A 22,994-nucleotide genomic window follows, 5' to 3' on the forward strand; every position below is an offset into this window, starting at 1 on the left:
TTAACGTACAAGGTGTTTTGATTCTTTAATTAATGTGTATGGTGTTTTGCTCCTTTAATTAATGTGTAAGATGGTTTTATTCTTTAATTAACGTGTAATGTGTTTTGATTCTGTAATTAGTTCAATGGAGTTAAATATAATTTGAGGGTCAAACCTTTTATATGTGTAAGGTGTTTTATGACTTAATATTTGCATGTTAATTAAACATTAATTAAAGGATCAAGACACCTTACACGTTAATTGGCACAATGACGTTGACACACTGGTTCCCACCAGATCCCTGACCCTAAGCAACGATGAGCCTGGCTCATACCAGATGGATGACTATTTGGGAATACTAGGTGGGACATCACTGCTGTCAAAGGAAAAGTTTGGTATCTCCTTCCTTCAGCTAGACTGTGGGAGACCGCTGCGCAAGGTCAAGAACCCACTTCAGCCCGCCGATCAGGGTAATGTGAGATCATAGAAAACAGATGGCAGGTGTCATATGAATATGTAATGGAAGCAATCGGGAATAATTCTGTTGATGGTTTTGTATCGCGTTGTTCTGGGCAGAAGATCCCTCTGGGTACAATGGTTAGGACAATCGCCCAGTATGGGCACTACTCAGACAGAAAGAAATTGCAACCTATTGTTTGAAAAACTGTGAAGAAAGCTATGACAGTACATCAAAAACTTTTGAGAAAACAGCATAAATGGAGCTGTGAATGATGACCAACAATGAAGTCATGGATGCTTCGGGGAAAAGAGATAGATGGAGAGTCATAGCTAGCAATGCCTGAATCAGGCAGGACACCACTTAAATGAATGGAATATGGCAGGGAAGTCAGTTTACTAAATAGTGTGTAAGCTGTTTTGACTCTTTAATAAGTTGAGGATGTTTTAACTTTTAATATGTGTAAGGTATTTTGGCCTTTTAATGTGCAATGAAGTAATTTTCTTAGTGTAAGGCGCTTTGATAATGAAGTGAGTGAGATTTTTAACGCTATATAACGCCGTTTAGAAAAACAAAATCTAACTCACTCCACAATGCTATACACATTTAGAAATGCCAACGACGTTTCGTTCTGAAATAGGACAAAGACATCCTTTTCACAAGTGTATTTTCAAATATTGTACTGGTATTTTATTTTCTTCGATTTAATCATCTTGAAGAAGTCTTGAAATAAAGACAAAACGTTGATGAACATATAACTTGGCCTATTCATTTTTTGCAGACTGTTATCCTCATCTTCATAGTTGTTGTCGTTTCATGATGTTTCAGCCAACTTATCCTCTTGCCTTCTTCAAGTTGTAAACCGTGGCGAGATAAGAATGCTGAGTCTCATAACTGTATCCCCAGTAATTACTGCCTTCCATAGTTGTTGTCTCCTCACGTATTAGGCCAACTAATCCTCTGGCCTGCTTTGGATAGGATTGAAACGGCTATCTTCACATAGTGCTCACCTGGAACCGTATACTCAACGCGTCTATCCACTGCGCCACAGGCCCCAAGGGCGATCAAAGTTGGATTTTATAAATCTAATTTTGTTTTCTTATTGGGTCTATCATTGTTAAGTTCCTACCGAATTATATATTATTTTTATTTTGGGAATCCTTTTAAGATGGGGCTTCATAATCGTGGTTAACCAGAAGGTCAGATGGTGAATTGGATAAAACATGGTGAAACGGCAACTATGAAGATGAGGATAACAGTCTGCAAAAAATGAAAATAATTTGTGTAATTATGAAGCCCCATCTGAAAAGGATTGCAAAAAATAAAAATAAAATAATATATAATTCCATTCAGTACAGACCTAACAATGAAAGATAAGAACACAAAACTTGAATTTATAAGACCATAAAATCCAATCTTAATCATCCTTCGGGGCCCATGGTACAGTGGATAGAAGCATTGAGTCTCCACAGTTCCAGGTGAGTATTGACTGAAAGTAGGCCAGGGGATTAGCTAGCCAAAACGTGATGAAACATCAAAAACAATGTAAGGCAATAATTACTGTGGATACAGTTACAAGACCCAGTATTCTTACCCCATCGCAGTTAACCATCTTGTGATATCAGTATTTATTCGCCTTTTATTGTAAAGTTATGGCAAGTGCTCGTCTGAGCTCTAACCTATAGTCCCACCTTGCCAAAACACTCATCTATCTGCAACCACTATCAATAATTTCCCACTCTCTTTATCTGTGCTTAACCTAAACATATATTCCATGAACAAAGTTTCTTTCTTAGAACTGCATGTCTGTGGAACTCTCTTACGTTTCCCTGTTTTCCATCAGACTACAATATGGTCATCTTCAAGTCCAACGTAAACAAGTTCTTGATGAGCCGTCCCCTTAAGTAATCCAATTTTTTAAATTTCCACTACTAGCGATTACTATGATATTGCCTCATTGACTACAGTACACTCATTAACTCTTATCCTCGAGAGGTCTCTAGGCCTTGATAAGTGGTGACTCCTCTGTAATTATATATATATATATATATATATATATATATATATATATATATATATATATATATATTAAATATTTCATCTCAGGCAATCAGTTTCCTCTCGTGCTCTTTCAGAAATATATTAAATTGCCTGTTGCGAACTGCTTCCCCTGTTGTTTTTGAAAGTTCCATTTGCAGCCACTTGTGTCAACAAAACCTGACTACGTATGCAAATTGCACCGACATTGAGAAATGTCAAATAAACGATTTTATTTTCGTGGCATATTTTCAACGTGTCTTTTTTTTTTTTTTTTTTAAATAAGATATTTTAATTTCATTTTAGAATTTTGTTATTTTTTTTGCTTTCCTGTGTTTCCTTCAGAAGATGCTGGGCTAAACAGAGCTGAGAAGGAAAGGATAACAAAATACCAAGTTCTTATGTACAACATGAAAAGAAACTGGAATCTTAGGAAGATCTCCATCATTTCAGTAATCATAGGAGTAACCGAACTCTGGCAAAAAAGAATATCACAAACTACTTGGCAAATATACCAAGTGAACCAAGTGCAAAAGACATACAAACAATTGCACTTAAAGAGACGGTTAGAATCTTAAAAAGATCTCTCGGTTGGAATGTATGAGATAGCAGGTGAATTTTTGACATCCAGTAGCATGCCCCATCCCTAGCTAAAAAAAAAATCATGAAAAAGTTAAAGGAAAAAGCCAATAAAATATCAATATATGAGTTGATTAGATGTTTTTTTTTAATCTATCATCTTATGATAGTAGATGTCGATATGATAGTAGATGTAGAAGAGTTGAGGTAGCAGGGTCAGTTGATGAAGGCAGACCAAGGAGAACATTGGGAGGAAGTGATAAGAAAGGGTTTAAAAGAAAATGGGATGAATAAAGACATATTAGGAAGTAAGTTAGTTTAGAAGTTATTTTATAAAAGCTGTCCAATAGATGCTAACATCTAAAGCCATGATGATGAGGATGATGATCAGCCGATGCATTTATGTGAATTGCAAGAGATGGTGATTGGGATCATTGGGAAAAGCAATTGGAAGGCTGTCTAATTAAAAGTGACATTTCTTGCTTTAAAAATTGATCGTCATAATTTTACCATTTGTTTTCAAAGCAAAAAACGGCTTTACTATTTTATTATTGTACCTAATTACTATGCCTCCCCACGGGACAGAGTTAGACACCAGGGTCGTTTTTTAACGTGGAGAAAAGGTACAAAAATAAAAATTGTCTCAGTCGTGAAGGACTTCTCCTCCACCGAAAGAGAACAAGAAATAGAAGTGCAGCATCTGAAAAACAGATACTACACTTTGATCTTGTCCTGAAGGCCAGAACTGGAACTTCTGTCATTGCTAACCAGCAGAGCGTTACTGCTGTCAACCAAGAGAAAAATTTATCAGGCACGTGTGACGATGTACAAAAATGAAACTTGGCCAGTCAGAATTGAGATTTTTTTTTTTTTTTTAGGAGGCATTTTTGATGACTCAGTGGGGATTGTTGCATTATGTGGCCTATATTAGTAAAGGGTTAGAAAGAACATTGAGAGAATAGAGAGACACACGTGTGAACGGGACAAAATCTTTATTAACACTAAAGAAGGGGTAGTAGTTTTTGCTACTACGATATACCACGTGATTGTGTGGTGGGAGGTTGCAGGCAATGGTGATGGTGGGAGTAATCCCAGTCAAGGGGAGATAACTCGTGTTACTTGATGTATATAACAGGGATTAAATCCTAGTTTTCTGACCCAATAGCAAACTTTCTTACCATTATACCAAATGACCTGGTCTTATTAATTTAATAACTTATAACTAGCCATATTCTAGAGTTAAATTATTTGTGTGGGAAAGGAATCATTTTTTCTACGTATGAAACTAAAATTATTGCTATAGTAAAAGGCATACAATGATTATTTTTAAAATCGATTTTTCTATATAATTTACACATCATTATCAATTCTTTTATTTGATAAAATGTGATGTAAACACAAAATCATCAACTACATACGAAATTATCGCACACGGGGTGGGGGGTAATCTGTAGACAGGATGTCTACCTTCATCTGACATATAAATTATCTTGCCAGATTTTCAAAGCTTTTCCGGCTGCAATACATGTTTCATATAAAATGAAAGGCTCCATTTTTATACACATATTTTGTTTTCTGGCATACAAAAGAAAGATCTACGGCAAATACAAAATAGGCAAAAGCACTATGACAAATGGCCATAAAAATGTGTGTTATGTGACAAGAGATGTGGTTGCCATTCTTCCTCCCAGATTAAATATCTGTTACGAATTATTTGAAATTAAGATTGATGAATTTGAGCTTTCGACTCTACTTGATAATAAAAGTGTGAACCTGCACAGGCTGTGATCGTCCGCTTGTTGTCTTAATCAGAATTCAGTGCTTGATATCAACATCGGCCTTAATGTTGATCATGTGGTAAATACTCCCGCCTAACCTGACAATCAGCAAAATCCCCCCCCCCAAAGGTCTATAGATCCCAGAAAGCCTCATCTAATAGTTTCTTCCTTTGAATGCTAGACTTTGGAATTTCCTTCCGGCAGTAAGCCTCCCCAAGATCTCAGCCCTTTTTGCACTTATCCAGTAGAGGTCTGATTAGTGCTTTCTCTTCTGATTTTTACTCTTTGTAACAATTGGGATTATATTTTAAGGAATATATACCACAAAATATCTCTATATATTTTTTAATATACATTCAAGAAATTTAATTATATATTTGAATATCAATACCCATCCAAGAACCGGTAAAATTAATTCCTGGAACAAAATACTTCTTCACTATTTTTATGCCTCCTTATAAATGTTAAAATCAAGATATAATAATTCTAAACTATATATCTAGAATCCTTATTTAAATTTTGATCAAAATCTATTACATGGTTTTAATTTTAGAAAATATCTTTAGCTTAAGAGTTTTAAGAAGAAATTGAAATTCAGGAAATCATGTGTCGTTGGCGTCTAATGACTATGGCTCAAATTCAATGCATATCTGATATATTTAATTTTTCAAATTATAGGCTGTGCCCATATTATTCCCTTTAAAAATATTTTATTTCATCAAAGAAACTGATATTTTGGGAATATCCATTAATTATTGTGTTATTTTTTTTTTATTATTGGCGATATAAGCAGTTGCTTATTTGTATTTAATTTTTGCTTTCCAAATCGGTGAAGGGGTTACCGTCCCATTTTTGTGTGTGTGTTACCTCCTTTTTTGAGGTAACATTATTTATTTTTTTATCAAATATTCAAATATTTATTTTATGTAAATATTTGTAAACATTTTTTTAATATTTAATAAATAAAAAATTAATATTAATTGATGTCTAATACATAAATATAACCCATATATAGATCCTTTACACCGAGTATATATGATATGAAATTCATAATGCTCGGTTAATTAGTTTAGGTATTAATCCTGTATATATATATATATATATATATATATATATATATATATATATATATATATATATATGTACGTTCCCAAGTATAACCTTGGTTTATATTTCTTGATGCGTTTTTGAAAGAGTTAATTAAAATCGTTTATTTGTTAAAAAATAATGATTTCATATTTCTAAATTTTTTAAACGAGGATTGATTATTTGCACTATTTATTATTATAATATTTTTTTCTATAAATAAAATTTGGAAAAATAATCATTGTCGGTATTCTTTGGATTCTTCGGACTACTGTTCTCATCTTAGTTCGAAGAATCTATAGAATACCGACAATTTTTTTTTTTTTTTTTTCATTTTGATTATAAATGTATGAACGTGTATATGTTTATGTAAGTTAGACTTTTATAGTAATATATGACCCAAAATAATCTATTAATTTTCTCCATCTTCAATAGAGACATGTAAATGGGGCTATAGACATTGAATATCGAATATAGATTAAAGTAAGTTATGATAAGATAAGAATTCCTAAATTTGTTAGAAATGCAGAAACAAAAAAAAAATTGCGATGTCAAGAAGCCAGCAGAAGAATGATCAAAGCAAAAAATAGCGCAAAAAAGAGTGAATGGAAAAGATTATGATAGGATACTGTAAACTTGAGTTTTGAAGAGAGCTGGAGAAATGTACATCCATATCTTTAACCTACTATCATCGAGTGGCTTTTGGCCTTAATAAGTGGAGACTCATTAATAAGACAAAAAAATAAATAAATAACCTATTGAATCCAAGAAGCACATTGCATCGTTAGCAGAATTCTCTGTCTAAAAGAAATAGTATCTCTCTATAAACGTTAATTCCGTAGGAATCCATAATTCTGGTACTGACTCTCTAAATCTACCAACTTTTAACTTTTAAATTCTTTCTAGTATATCTTATATATCTTTTAAAAGATTATGTTGGTCTACCGTATTGCGTCAGTACATGGACTCTTCTGGACACTATAAATAGTGATAATGTTGCTAACAAAGAGAGTCGATATTGACTGTTCCAGAAACCATCTCTGCCAACACATTACTTGTGTACTTTCTTGCTAAATACGTGCTGATCTTGTTTCTTTTCGGCTCTTTAAAACCACAATAGTAACTGACGAAAAAGGCGGGTCGAAGATGACTAGGAGTAAACTGACGTTAATAGAATTTGTCCAACAGTATTAATAGTCGTAACAGAAGAAAGTCGCTATGACCAATCCAGAATCAGTCTCTAGCAATCCACTACCTCTGTAGTTTCTCTCTCTTTGTTAAAAGTATCCAGAGAGAGAGAGAGAGAGAGAGAGAGAGAGAGAGAGAGAGAGAGAGAGAGAGAGAGAGAGAGAGAGAGAGTCTCTATGGCCCATCCAGAATCAGTCTCTGGCAATCCATTACTTCTGTAGTTTCTGCAAATATATACTCTTGTTAACTTTATTTCCTTATAATCTTTTTTTTTTTAACCCATAGATTGAAGTTCAGTTGAGCACTTGCCATGAATTTTAGTCCACAACAGTTGCATGGTTATTGTAACCTTTATATTGTTAGTTTCTCTTTTAAACATTATAGATTAAGAGTCTTTTTTTTTTCATTTTTTTTTAAATAATTTTATTACATACCAGCAAAACTACCAAAATATGTATTGAAAGAGGACTCATATTCTGGATTGATCATATCTGAAAGTCTGGACCCCAGTCTATAATTATACTAAAATTGAGTTAATGAACATTTGTCTCCTTAAGGCTTATATATATATATATATATATATATATATATATATGTATATGTGTGTGTGTGTGTGTATATATATATATATATATATATATATATACACACACACACACTTTAATCACTATATTCTAAAAGATAGTGTCCGAAAATTAACCCTTGATTTTGATGATAATTTATATTTCAAGGTAGATGGTTATTTTGGGACACCCTTTCGTAGGACCTTAGTTCTGGTATTGAGTGATGCTTAAAAAATTCTATTTTAAGTGTTCTAATTAACCATAATTTTAAGTAATTAAATTAGTCCCCCATGTCTCTCTCTCTCTCTCTCTCTCTCTCTCTCTCTCTCTCTCTCTCTCTCAGCTATGTATGTATTTCTTTCACCCCTTTCACTTCCTTGATTCATCCACTCTCGAATATTTCTTAATATTTCTGTAAGCATTAAAAAAAAGTAACTCTCTTTTCTCAGCGTAACCATCTAATTTACCTACGTGTCTGCATGCACCACCCACAAATGAATTAGATGACTTAAGTAATAAGTTTCTTTACTCCTATATTATCCATAATGGTGACATAGCATGAAGAGGCTTGTTATTTTTATACAAAAGAAATATCTTATCAAAGGTTGTGAATTTTTTAAGTAAACAGATTTATTAGTTTTTAGTTATGCAAACTGGGATAAACAATTATAGTGACTGTAAAAACAGAAATTGTGGAAATGAGAATTTTTTAGAATCATTTTTTTTTTTTAAACTGACATGTATATTCAATAGTCATTGATTTGTATTATTCTACTTTTTCTTTCTCTCCACATGTGTTGGCAGAATCCTTTTCCATAATTACCTAGAAACATATATGTATATATTATTTATTATTTTATTACTTATAAAACAGTAATCTATAGACATGCATGTTTCGTGGTCATACCTCTCGTCAGTGTAGCTTGACTGTTTCCAAGAATTAAACCTCAGACCATATGTATACGTTATTTTCATGGCAAGTGCTCGACTGAGCTTCAATTTATTGCCCCCCCCCTCGCCAAACTTTCACTTGAAACACTCGTCTAGCTGAAAACACTATCAATAATTCCCCCCACTCTTTATCTGTGCCTGCACCTAAATGTAGATTCCATGAACAAAGCTTCTTTCTTAGAACTGCACGCCTGTGGAATTGTCTTCTGTTTTCCTGCTTTCCAGCTGACTAAAATATGGTTGTCTTCAAGTCCAATGTAAACAGGTTCTTGATGAGCCGCTCCACTTAAGTTAACAAATTTACCGAATTTCCATTACTAACGATTACTATAATGCCCAATTGACTACTGTACACTCTTAACCCTTATCCTCGAGTGGTCTCTGGCCTTGATAAGTGGTTATGCCTATGTAATTAAAAAAAGAATAATGGTTAACTGTTATGCCACAAAGTCCTAGATTACTTTATGTGCCATTTTTATCGGTTTTAAACTTAGGTAGATTTTTAAACGATTAAATGGTTAATAGCGTCTTCAACCTTGAACATCTTTTTTCCTTAGAAAATCGCCCATATTTTTTTGGACGTAAACAAATATTATTTATTATTGGCAGCTGGCAGTTCATGTCAAATGTCTAACATCTTTTAACTGTCTAAATTTTGTGAAGAAGAGTAGGATTTAATCTCTAATGACAGGTGCGAGATACTGGCCAGTGGTTATAACAGGTGTTAGGATGAACCATCACAGTCAAAGAAGTTGCCACAAGGTAATTTCTGAAAGGGTTCACATGTTAAGCAAGCGTTAGGTTTGCTGAAGTTAAAATAATTTTTTACTAAATAAAATTTTTGTGTGTGTACAAGTAACTGTGTTTGTGATATAAAAAATTTTGGAAGGAAAATTAACCAGAGTCCATAATTACCGGGGTAAGTACAAAATAAAATTATTAAATAAGATGTTTTTTTAATGGAAATCGCTTGAGACAAGACATAAAGCTACTTGATATAATGAACTTACAAGAACTAAAGATGATTATTGTAAAGACAGAAAATAACTATTTACCTTGCAAAGACCAAGGCGATAGGTAGAAAGAAAACAGTGATCAGGAAGAGAGTTCCACAACGTTGCAGTTTTTGGAAAGGAACTACTGGAACAGGAAGTTGTGTTACGACAAAGTTTTAAAACATGTGACTGAGAACTGCTTGTGAATTTTATGCTCCCATGAAACCCCCTCTTTTGGAGGAAACTGGTTAAACTCACTTTAGGATTAGTGCTGCAGTTTCATTTCATTTCATTAAAATAGCGAATTGATGGAGACCATTGGACCAGCAGGTCAAACGAGCTAGAACAAAGGAAGCAGGGAATAGATCAGACAATTCCGAAGAACACATGCAATGATATTATTTATAGAAAAGATTGAGACTTGTGACATCACGTTTATGGGACAACAGCGGAAGTGAAGAAGAAAAGGTGTGGGGGGGGCAATCAAGTTACAGATACGTTTTTGGAATTTATCAAGAAATTTTAAATGGGACCGATATTCACTAGTCCAAATATGACAACATTACACCACACATGGTTTAATATAATCTAATATTAACAAATTGTATTATGCCATACCAATGGTTTCGGGTTCATCAATTGGTACTTATGAACAATGAACCAAATTCACCTTCAATGTGTTTTAATTAAAAAAATTGATTTCTAGCTTTGTTAGTCGCTTTTTTTGAATGGTCATGCTCGCTGATTTAAGGATCCGTATGCAGTTGTGAATTAAATAATGGGTTTGCTGTCATTCTTTTGAGGTATCTTTGTAATAACCAGGTCTTTTTGTCATTCTTTTTGGGTATCTTTGTAATAACCAGGTCTGAATTAAGATATGATGAGTTTTTTTGATTCAATCATCCTTTTTGACCACTTTGTATGAAATCAAATTAAACTAAATATATACCATATTATGCACCTTTATTCTTAGCAGCTGTGTCCCAAACTTCATAATAATTGGTTCATCACTGTACATACAATTATGTAAATACTAAATTACCCGTGGTCCGTCGGGTCAGTGTATGTTATGGTTAGCTATGGAATGTTGAATATATTAATTATAACAAAAATATGCGCACTTGCGTGTACAACAATGGCCACCACTTTTAACGTTAGGAATTACATTGCTTAATATCTAGAAAACTACTTATTTGCAGAAAATTTAAATGGGATATTCATTTTCAGTATACGCGAAAACTTACAAAAGTCGTCATTTTAAAGGAAAATGTTAACGTTGGAAACCAAGTAAAAATTTACCAAAATATCTATTTTTATATTTGCTTTAAAAAAAAAAAAAGTTACATTATATACAGTGGTGGTCATCCGTACCTTAAAATTTGTCTGACGTCACTTCCACCGAATGGCTTTGTAAGCAAAGAAGTGTGACTCTTAACAAAAGCACTTATCACAAGTCATCGGCTATAACTTTTGCCCGTTTTTAACAGATTAAAAAGTCTGTTGTTTGCATAATCTTCAAAGTATTAATAAACATTTGTAAGTAATTTTAACGTCTTTAGCTGCCACTTGGCCTTCGGGACAAGATCAAAGTGTAGTATCTGTTCTTCAGATGCTGCACTTCTATTTCTTGTTCTCTTTCGGTGGAGGAGAAATCCTTCACGACTGAGACAATTTTTATTTTTGTACCTTTTCTCCACGTTAAAAAACGACCCTGGTGTCTAACTCTGTCCCGTGGGGAGGCATAGTAAATAGGTACATTAACAACATCGAAACTCTGTTATTTTTTATTTATTTTTTTTAAATTTCCCTCGCTATCTTATTTAATAATATATAGTATATATAAATAGTTATATTATTCAATTTATATTCAACAGTTTTAACAACAGACAGCGCATAAGTCAGTGCACACAAGCACACACACACACATATATATTTCTCTTAGTCTGTCTGTCCATTCGAATTTATTCTGAAACTACTGGACCGATCTGGCTGATATTTTATATAAATCTTTTTATGATAAGGTGCAACAAACTAAGTGTTATGGTATCCGTTCGATGCACAGTTAGGGTTTAAAAGATATTAGTCACCACAACATTACATTTACTCTAAAAGATTTCTTGGAAACTATTGAGCTGAAATGTCTGATATTTTGCATGAACCTTTGTTATGATGAGGTGCAGCGAACTACGTATTATGGTATCTGTTCCATGCACAGTTAGGAATTAATAGGAATTGGTATTTAACGTCAAAATAAGCACAAATTTAACCATATTCAACCATTTGATATAATGCACTTATTCTAAGTCAACGGGCTACAACTTTTGCCCGTTTTTAACAAGCAAAAAATCATATATATATATATATATATATATATATATATAAAAAGATTAATTTTAAAATTCTTTGATATTTTTAGTGTTATTTAGATCTGTAATTAGTAATTGATTTTTTGGGCTTCAGTAAAAATCGTTCATTCTTATGATTACGGATGATTTTGTTTTAGACCCTATTGGTTGCAACTTAATTGATTATTTAATATATTTTCAAATTTAATTAACTTTTCGTACTTTACTATAATCAACTTGCATCTCGGATTGCATTTTCTTCCATTTGAACGTTAACGCACAAAACTTCACTGATTATTTGTTATGATCAAATTTAACGTTTTGAATTTCAATATAATCTACTCAGTCTTAGGATTCTAGATTCTTCTTGTTAATTGATTTATTATTTTATTACTTTCACTCTTTTATTCTATTTAAAATGCACTTTTGTTTTAAAAAAAGTTTTTTTTTTTTAATATTTTCAAGTTTATGCTAATCAGTGATACATTTTTTCATATTTTTTATTCTCTGATGAAAAGAATCTCCCTTTGAAAATCCATGGGTTTAGGATTTTTTTCATTACAATATTTTGTATGGATTTTTAATTGATTAATAAATATTGTAATTTATTCAATCATTAATTTTATTTAATGTGTATGTATATATATATATATATATATATATATATATATATATATATATATATATATATATATATATATATATACTTTGATTTAATTGATTTCTTGTTTTAAAACAAAAAATTCCTTTGTCCTTTGGATTGTGAAGAATTTCTAGATAGCTTAAATTAAAAGAAAATTTGCTAAAAATTAAAAATTTACTTTTCAGTTTCTGAATTGAAATTCTACAAGTAACTAATATGCTGTCTTTTTATTTTTTTTTTTAGGTATGGTCATAGCCTAATGGCCTTCCGCTTGTCACGAGTATGTTCCACTGTGGATTCAGAAAAAACCTTGGAACTTGGCCACCACATCCTTAAAGCCAATATATACAAAAACTTGTGTCGACAGTCTCAGTTTTCATCGCGCGTCTTTCTTGCCTATTGGATGTGCCTTTGCTCGGACAATCTCAATGCGGCTCTCGTTTCTCAACGTAATCTTTTCTCTCCAAATGTTAAAGTAAGTTCATTTATATTATGTTTCACTTAGTCTGTCTGTTCCAATTTTTCTCAGAAATTACTGGGCTGATCTAGCTGAAATTTTGTATGGAACTTTGCAGGAAACTAAGTATTATGATTTCCATTCGATGCACAGTTTGGGACTAATAGGCATTAGTATTTAATACAAAAATGCACACAAACTTAATTATATTCAACCATTAATTTGACATAAAGAACTCATTCCGGTTATAAATTTTGTTGTTTTTACTTGTCTAAATTATAAGAACACAAAGACTGTAAATTATTATTTACAAGAATTTATTATTTGACAGGATACTCAAAAAAATAAATTAAGAATTCCATAATCCGCAGAATTGTGCAGCACAATCACGTTGACATAGCGGTTCTCGTCAGATCACCAAAGTTAAGCAATGTTGGGCCTGGCCAGTATCAAATGAGTGACTATTTGGGAAGGCTAGGTGCTGTATGTACCTCCTGGGAAGGTTGGGCCAGCACCCTCACCCCGAAAAAAGAACCCACTACAAAAGCATCTACAAAGGGCTCAAGGCTATGGATGGATGGAATCTGCAGAGTTTTTGTAAATTATAATTTACAGTCTTTAATTGTGTTCTTTTATGACAAGCTCTATTTCCTATTTTGATTGCATTGAGCTTTTTATTTGATTTGGATTATTATACAATATTAATATTTAGATTCTCTTTAGGTTTACAGAATCTTTTAACTTGTAAACTTAATGTTTACGTCTTGATTTCACTTGAACATAATTTTTTTAAAAATTTAAATACTGACAAAAACAGTACATTCAACTCAGAATCTTATACTGTAATTTATTAAATTTATATTTTCATCATTAATGTTATATATATCATTGCCTCCATTCAGTCTCCAAAGACAATGGATACTCTCACTCCCCCTGTAGAGGCAGCTGTGCATGTAATTGTGAGGCAAGGGTTGCGCAATCGCCAACCACACCTCTCTCGAATCGGCATTACTTGAGTCCAGTGGCAAAGAAAAGTCCAGGACGACTGGAAACAATGCTGAGATAAGCAGAGAGTACATACAGTATCTGGAATTCCCAAATGGTCACCCATTTTAGTGCTGATTAGGCTTGACGTTGCTTAACTTTGGTGATCTGACGAGAATTGTGTATCAATGTGATTATGCCGTACATGTGGGTGTGTGTATTCCAAGGTAGAAATATCTAAAAGTAGAAACCATTGAATTTCAATGAGTTTGCTGATAATGCCCAATTAAAGTGCATGATATTAATTGAATTAAAATGTGTGTGTGTGTGTATATATATATATATATATATATATTTGTAGTCATCGACATACAGTCCTTTTCCGTTGTATGACAACTCCTTAGTGCCGCTAGACTAGCACCTCTCCCAAGCCGAGGATTGAACCTAGAACCATCGTGTTGACAGTCAGCAGTTCTACCGATCGACCCATGGGAGCAGCGCCTGTAAATTATCTCGCCAAATGTCTATTTAAACAAACGTTTGTCCACTACTTTTACAGTGCTCTAACCATTTGTTTATAAACAAACAAACAATGAGCGGAGCATTTTTCAGCCAGTTAAGTAGCAGGGTGAGATTATTTACGACAATGTTCTACCCACAGAGGGGAGCTTAAAATATTTGTAGTCATCAACATATAGCCCTGTTTCGTTGTATCACAGCTCATCAGTGCCACTAGACTAGCACCTCTCCCAAGCCGAGGATTGAACCTAGAACCATTGCGTTGACAGTCAGCAGTTCTACCGATCGACCCGTAAATTATCTCGCCAAATGTCTAAAACTTATTATACTCTATACAAAAAAAACACTCGACTAGCTACATGGAACGCCCTCTAAGTTGTTACAGTTGTACTCTGTGATTTTAAACTGAAGGGTTTGTTTGAGTGATGAGCTCTCAAATAGATATAGAGAGTTCACATTCTAAAGTTCTCCAAGGTATTTGAACAATACAAATCTTTTTTTTTTTTTTTTTACTTGGGAGTCACCAGTTATCAAGGCCCGAAGGCCACTCGAAGATAATGATTAATGAATGTAAGATGATAGTTTATTAATCGTTAATGGTGTAAATTGAGTAGAATTTGATTATTTATGGGGACGGCTCAACAAGAACTTGTTTACATTGGATTTGAAGGCTACCGTGTTGTATTCAACCAGGAAGCAGGCCAGCAGAACAGTGGGAAACAAGTTCTGTTCATGGAATCTGCTTTTAGATTTAGGCACAGTTAGAGAGTGGGGGAAATCCTATATAGTGGTTGTAGCTAGTTGAGTGTTTTTCACCGTTAAATACTGTCATCTTCTCTTTGGCCATCATCATATGACTGCAAGAGGTAAATTAGATGATGAATTCGTATCTCATGCATCTGTGATCTTAATCATTGTTTATGATTGGATAATCATTAGCCACCGCATATTCTTATGCTTCCATCACAATAAAATGATTTATGACGTATCTACAAATCTCGGGCTACCACTGGCTTTAGTAGAGCCAGTTTGGATGATGATAGTGTCTTTGTGTATTACCAAGAACCACATTAGCAATTAATATAATTAGGGTAGAAAAGTTATGTTATTGTGAAGGAATAAAATGAAGAATATATGCGAACAATATATGCATATAAAAATTGTAATAGATTAAATTTCGTTAGAATAGAGGGGGTCACCATATAGCAAGTGCTACCTAAAAAACAGAGTCAAAAGAGAAATTGAGATAAATGAAACTTATTAACAAAACATCGTATGAATATAAAAATATAAAAGTAATTGTCAATTATTTATGCAAACACTAAAAATGATGGTTTCTGGCCTAGGTAGGGCCATTTTGGACGATGATAACATTTTTGTGTATATCCAAGAACCACACTAACAATGAATATAATTTGGGTATAACAGTTATAGCAAAGGCAGAAAATACAGACGTGCATGCATAATAAAATGGAAATGAATAAAACAATTCTGAGAATAGAAGGGTTACAAGTTAGCAAGTGCTGACTAAAGCATAAACAGAATTTTGAGAAAACAAAATCTTATAACATTAATATCTAAAATTTTCTAAGAATATAAAGTCATTTTTAATTAGTAAATGTTCATTCATGCAAATTCATGTTTGGTAAAGAAAGTTGAGTAAATATTCATGAGTCAAAATGTTCATAGTGTGAATAATATGTGCATATAAGTAATATATGTATGTGAGTATTTGGCAGCATGGCACTGTGCATGTGTGTTGGTTTACCTTGTGTTAGTGTGTGTTTAGATGTGAGTAGCATTTATTGCTGTTTATCTGACTTGCACTAGCATGTAGGAATTTGTGCTCGAAATGAAGGCTTGTATGTGAGTCATTCAAGTGGTTCTTTTCCTCTCCCCTGACCAAAAGCACAGTGAAAAGGGAGTTCAGTATACGTTTATGAGTTCTGGCCTGCCGGAGAGATTTTTTGGTCAATTTTTTTTTTTTGACTATTTGTTTCCTTGTTTTATAGGAGCTTCTTGGTTTGCATTGGCATACTTTGATATAAATTTGTTACTCTTGGAGTTTAAAACAATTTTGATTGGTTGAAAATATTTTTAGTTAACACGTTGTTGTGAAAATTAACTTGCTTTAGAAAGTGATGAAGAAAGCAAATCACAAAGAAGCAGAGAAAGAAAAAGGGTAGTAATGAGAGCTATTTGGTTTTTAACGTTCATCAGAATCAGGTCTGAAACTCACTACAGATTAATAACAGTACCACCTATGGTGGCAAAAAACAAACAAAAATGAAATAAAAAATATTTCCTCCAATCTTCCAATTACTGAAAATGACTTAACACTTCATAACTCATAATATCGTTTCACCCTATTTCAGTTATGCATGTTTTTAAATATTTCCATATTGTCGAAATTATCTTTTGGTTTCTGAAAATAGCACACAACTCAAAATGGTAAAACATTTTCTTTGTCATGCAAATTTTATTGGAAAAAAAAAAAAGAAGCTTTCTCAATTGTATTGTTTTCTGCATTTCGAAAAAAAAATTGGTAATTTTGAATTTTGAATAATTTATTTTTCACTAAAAGATTTTAAACTTCATTTCTATAAAAGGAAGACAATGTTTTATGAAGAAATTTTAGCCTGAAGACTTTCATCTTGTTCGTTATGATTTATGTTTCGTTCTTTGCTAAACTTTGATTATGTTGCGATTGTTTCCATATATGTCTGTCAGCCATCTTTAAAATTTCGAGTAAACGTGAAACATTAGCACTCTATAAACTCATTCAATTTTTTTATTTTTTATTTTTTTCAATTTCTTCCCAAAACATGGATTTTCATATCCTGCTCAAATATTTTATCAATAGATAACTTTCAAGTATCTGTGGCATGCCTAAGGAAGCCATTGTTGCTTTTTCTCCCTGATTTAAGGAGAGAATGTCTATTTCCCATTCAGTTGAATCGAACTGGCTTGGATAAACATTCTTTTCAAAACCCTGATATATTGTGCACTCAACAATAACATTAACATCTTCACCGAGTTATTATATCCTTAATGGCCATCAATACCCCCCCCCCCGGCAAAAAAAAAAAATGAAAAGTTTATCAATCTGATTTTTCAAAGTCTGAATATTAAACTGAATTTCGAAAATAATGGGAAACTTATAAATGCAAATTAAAACGATTCTTTAAAAACAAACAAATACACTAAGATTTAAAATAGGGTAAAAAGGTGATGCTTAAATATCACAAAACTTTTCTTTAATTTGGTGACCAAATTATTTAACTTGATGAAGGTTGGAGATTACATCGACCTAAACGTTGTGAAAATATTAGCCTGAATGATTCAAATAAAACAAATTATCAAGTTTAAAATTCAGTACAGGTTGCCTAGTTCAACATAAATGTTTGATTTCGAAAAGTTGCACTTTGAGAAAATCAGCGGTTTCATCAGTAGACAAAATAAAAGTTTACTTTAAAGAATATTTTTGATAACGAAATAGGTTAGCAATAAAATTAGTCCGAACCAAAAACTAAATCGGTTACCCAGAAAGTTTTTGTTCTCTTTTTAAGGGAGGTGGTGTATGATCCACACTGTTGGGATGCCATGAGATAATATGCTGTTTTGTTTTCAAATCATGGCAAACAACTGACAATCTCTACAATCGTATTAAAACTAGCATAAATTCTTAGAAGCTATTTAATGCAGTGATTGTAGGAGATTAATTGACTTACAAGTAAAGGAGTTTTACAACAGAGGACTGTTTTTCTCAAAATATATATAGTTTTGAAAGGTTGAAAAACTTTCAAAACTATATATATATATACATATATATAATTATTTACTATAATAATTAAATACTTACAGACACTAGTGTTTCATTCTTTCGGGAATCTTCAGTCCAGGGTCTCCTGATTAACACCAGTCGATAGATTCGAACCTGGCAGCAAAAGCCATCTCTGGCTTCATTAACAGAAAACGTATCCATTCGGCTGCAATTAGCCACATGAAATAACGTTGAAATTAAACATTTTATTTTAAAATGTTTTTTACGTCAGTCAGAGTGTCAGAGTGATCTAATCATTATATGATGATCCATGCATATATATATACATACATACATATATATATATATATATATATATATATATATATATATATATATATATATATATATATATTTATAATCTCTCACATTCTGGAAATTCTATTATTAATTGCTCGTTAGGTTAAAATGTTGGATGGCATTCCTACTTGTGAGACATCGGCTTGAGTTATAGCTTGGTTGGATGACCACATCTCTTGTTTGAGATGAAGTAGATCCATTCCATAGTCTGATTTCGCCTCAGTCTGTGTTAGTTAATAGACTTTCTTGTATGTGGTGCGTTTGCTTATGTAGTAGAGTACTCGCCTCGCATGCACGAGGCTTGGGTTTCGAATCTGGAGTTTGAATATGTTTAACTGATGAGCCCAAATGAGGGCGAAACTCAAGTCTTGGACTTCCGGTTTGTTAGCTGCCATGGCTCTTGTGAGCTGCGGCATGGTTTGGCTGTGGAAATATATATATATATATATATATATATATATATATATATATATATATATATATATATAATGTAAAATAAATTCAAATGTATTGAATGAAAAAAACAATATTTTTCAAGAGTGCTCAATACATATGCTGAGCTATTATAAGTGCAATTAAAAAAACATGAGAAAAATCCTACATGGATTAATCAATGCTTCAATGATAATCGTCTTGTCAGATTGTTGAACTTCTGATGAGAGGGTTAACATTGTCTAAATGTACAATAATTCACATTAAAGAATATCAGGAAGCTCAAGATTTGAGGGTGGAGCATAATATAAAATGAAATAGAGTAAATAAGGTGTATATGAATTTATTTGTCAGTCCAGTAAGGAAAAAAAAACATCATCTAAAAAGAGGAGTTATAAACGCTCTTTATATCTAGGCATTTCAAAGCCTAATGCTTCTTGTCAGAAAAGGAGAATGGAGCTAGTTAAGTTATAGAGAAATGTGACATCTAGCTTAGAATACATTAGGATGGAAATGTAAAATAAAATATCAAACATAAAGGATGAAGGAAAAAACAAACTAGAAATTAGGGAGATGATATGGCAGTTATATAACTGGTGGTGGTGGTGGGGGGTGTTAAGGCTAGGGGGGCAGCGATGAGAATGATTAAAATGGTGTCAAATTCTGATAGAAGAATGTAGGGGGTATTTTAAGGCAAAAGGGTGTAGTAACGAGAGAAATGTAAAAAAAAAAAAAAACGTATATTGTCATATATAATATTAGCAAGAAGATCAGACTGAATTGAATGAGGATCATGAAATTTTCCAATATTTTTTTGTCATTGTAATTGGTGAAATCGTCCATTTTTCAATCAAATCGACCGATTGTCTACACTAGTTATGGATCCACAATAGTCCACCAGAGGAAAGCTTCACATGCAGGGACTTAGTCCACAATGCATTGTAGTCTTCATGGCATTGTAGATACCCTAAGGGTAATTTTATAAAATTATTTGTATTTATATACAAATAATTTTATAAAATTACCCTTAGGGTATCTACAATAATAATATAATAAATATAAAATTACCCTTAGGGTATCTACAATAATAATAGCTTGAAATAAAGTTTAAAATGCAAGTCAAGTAGCATGGTTCAACTGTGCTCTAAACAGAAGCATTCATTTCGAACGCAGCGCTGTCTTATAAAAAAGCCTACAATTGATTTTATAGGTTTGGACTTTCTGCTTGTGCGGTGATAAAACTTCTCAAATGCCTTTATAATGTTAGGCTGTATGAGGGTGGCAATTTTGGTCCTTCTTTAATTGGATTTTTTTTTTGATTACCGATTTTCAATAATTAATAGTGGTATTTCAATACAAAGCCTATCTAAGAACACTCCCAGACACATAAATTGTGTGTGAAATTAGAAAAAAAATGGCCCAGCCGTTTAGAAGTCCATAGGGAATGAACTCACACACACATACACACACACAAAGTGCATTGTATATATAAGCAGAGATATTATATAAGGCATAATCACATTGACAGACCAGTTCCCAATTAAATTATTAAAGTTAAGTGATGTTGAGCATGGTCAGTACTAAATGGGTGACCATTTAGGGATACCATGAGCTGTATGTGTTCTATGCTTATCTCTGTGTTGCATCTAGTCATCCTGGACTTCTCCTTGCCATTGGAATCGAGAAGTGTCAAATCAGGAGAGCTGTGGATAGAGATTTCGCAACTCTTGCTTCATAATTATGCATGCAGGCATCCTTACAAGCAGGGTTGCAGAGTCGGAGGTTTTAGTCGGAGTCGGATTTCTAAAAGTACTAGAAGTTGGAGTCGGAATTTTTTATCCGACTCCGACTCCTTAAGTTAAAAAAAAAAATTTTTTTAATGGTTTTCCAGACACTATTTCAACCACAGACTCCGAGGGAAACTGTGATGAAGAGGATTTTGAAAAGCTTTTGGATCAAGAAGATCATAAAGCAAGGTCAAAGCGGCGTAAGCTACAGGAAACAGCTAAAACGCTATCTTCAGTGAATAAAGCCTTAGCAAGTTTCAAGCTAGACTTTCAGACTGCATTACAGCAAGTAGAACAACTAGATAGAATGTCTAAGTTAAATGTTCATGAAGCTATAAAGCAGTACCCTGCGACAGTGAAAGAATCTGCAATGTTGGCAGCAGCACTTCCTCCAACACAAGTGAGTGTTGAACGTTTGTTTTCAGCGCTAAGGCTAATCAGGACAGACCAAAGGGCCGCAATGAAAAAGAAGCTCACTGAAGCCATATTGTTTTTGGGAGTAAATTATTAAATTCTTATCTGCAACTTTCAATTCTATAATTATAAATAAAACCTATTTTTTATGTTTACAAATAAGACATTTTTATAGATTGATTTTTTTTCCTAATATTGTGATAGAAGATTTATGAGAATGGACAAATGCAATAACAGATGAGTTTTTCGGGAGAGGAGAGGGTACAAAAAAAAGAAAGAAAATATATAGCTTGAAGTGCAACTCTGCTAAGACAGATTTGAATATGCTGATAGGCTGGTAAATGATCATGAGCATAAATAATACCATTGTGTGTTATATATATGCATGTGTATATATATGTATATATATATATATATATATATATATATGTATGTATATATATATATGTATATGTGTATATATATGTATATGTGTATGTATATGTGTATATATATGTATATGTGTATGTATATATATATATGTATATGTGTATATATATGTATATGTGTATGTATATATATATATATGTATATGTGTATATATATGTATATGTGTATGTATATATATGTATGTATGTATATATATATATATATATATATGATATTTCAATAATAAGCAATCCATGCTACTATAGCCCTTTATGGCTTTTTCCTGTTTTACCTTTGATCCTCATTCCATAAAGGCAATATTATCTTTTAAAATATTATTCTCTGTATAATGTCTTTATTCCCCTCTTCTGATGAGAAGCGTTTGGCTTCGAAATGCCATGTCCTAAAGAGGTTTCCATATCCCTAAATATTGTATTCTATTTTGAACTGATAGCATAATAAAATTTAATTGTAAACTTTTTATCCCTTTGTTATCTAAACTTATTCTATAAAGCTGGTTGAGTTTATATGTGAGTATATTTATCATGCAAGTGAATGTTAAACGTCGAAAATGATATACATGAAAAGTAATTATAAAATGAATGCTGAATAGATGTGGGAGGCTGGTATATGGATCTACAAAATAGATTTTCACATAGGATCAAGGAGTCGGGAGTCGGAATTGAAGATATTAAAGGAGTCGGAGTCGGCATCCTAGTAATTCTAGAAGTCGGAGTCGGACTTTTACCATCCGACTCCACAACCCTGCTTACAAGAAGTATCTATAATTGCTCAAGACTGAACAGAGACCTTAGTCTTTAATATAAATCTCACCTGTCTGTTTAAATGTATGTTTGCCGAAAACTTTTTATAGAGGAGATGGATTTTCACAAGAATAGTATCATTTTGAAGTTTGACCCTTTGGACGACAAATATTGAAAAACTGGCTAAAACCATTTATTCTTTCACTCTCAGCTGGACACTTTTCTACAAGGAGGGGCTGCCATTTTCGCCGATATTGTCGAAAGTCATCCCCTCTTTTTGATTGATTAGCCTTAATTTAAACCTACGTCACTTCCGGTTTGACGATGGGTGTAACGGCAAAGACATCAGAATTTTTTTTTTTTTCACATTCTTTTCCTCCTACCTGCTTACTACCACCTTTTTATTTTTTTTCGTGCTCAACACACACCTACAAACACCCAGGCAACGCCGGGCACTCGGGCTAGTATATTACAGCTATCAGTATGAACAAAGTTTAATCGTGCA

At 32.7% G+C, this 22,994-nt stretch overlaps 2 protein-coding genes across 5 annotated transcripts in view; one reads left to right on the forward strand and one right to left on the reverse strand.

Annotated features, from left to right (window-relative positions):
• LOC145246629 (protein TANC2-like) overlaps positions 1-22,994 on the forward strand; it is a 1,068,463-nt gene that overhangs the window by 1,000,050 nt on the left and 45,419 nt on the right. For all 4 annotated transcript variants that reach the window (XM_080108301.1, XM_080108302.1, XM_080108304.1 and 1 more), the window contains one exon: positions 12,845-13,076. In XM_080108301.1, coding sequence (XP_079964427.1) covers positions 12,845-13,076 — 232 coding nt within the window. The remainder of the gene's footprint in view (positions 1-12,844; positions 13,077-22,994) is intronic.
• The window catches only part of LOC145246631 (small ribosomal subunit protein uS11-like), a 143,015-nt gene that overhangs the window by 1,527 nt on the left and 118,494 nt on the right, over positions 1-22,994 (reverse strand). The gene's annotated exons all lie outside the window — the stretch shown is intronic.

Source organism: Euprymna scolopes, chromosome 24 (assembly GCF_053919585.1).
Source record: "Euprymna scolopes isolate OS-2025 chromosome 24, ASM5391958v1, whole genome shotgun sequence".
NCBI lineage: Eukaryota > Metazoa > Mollusca > Cephalopoda > Sepiida > Sepiolidae > Euprymna > Euprymna scolopes.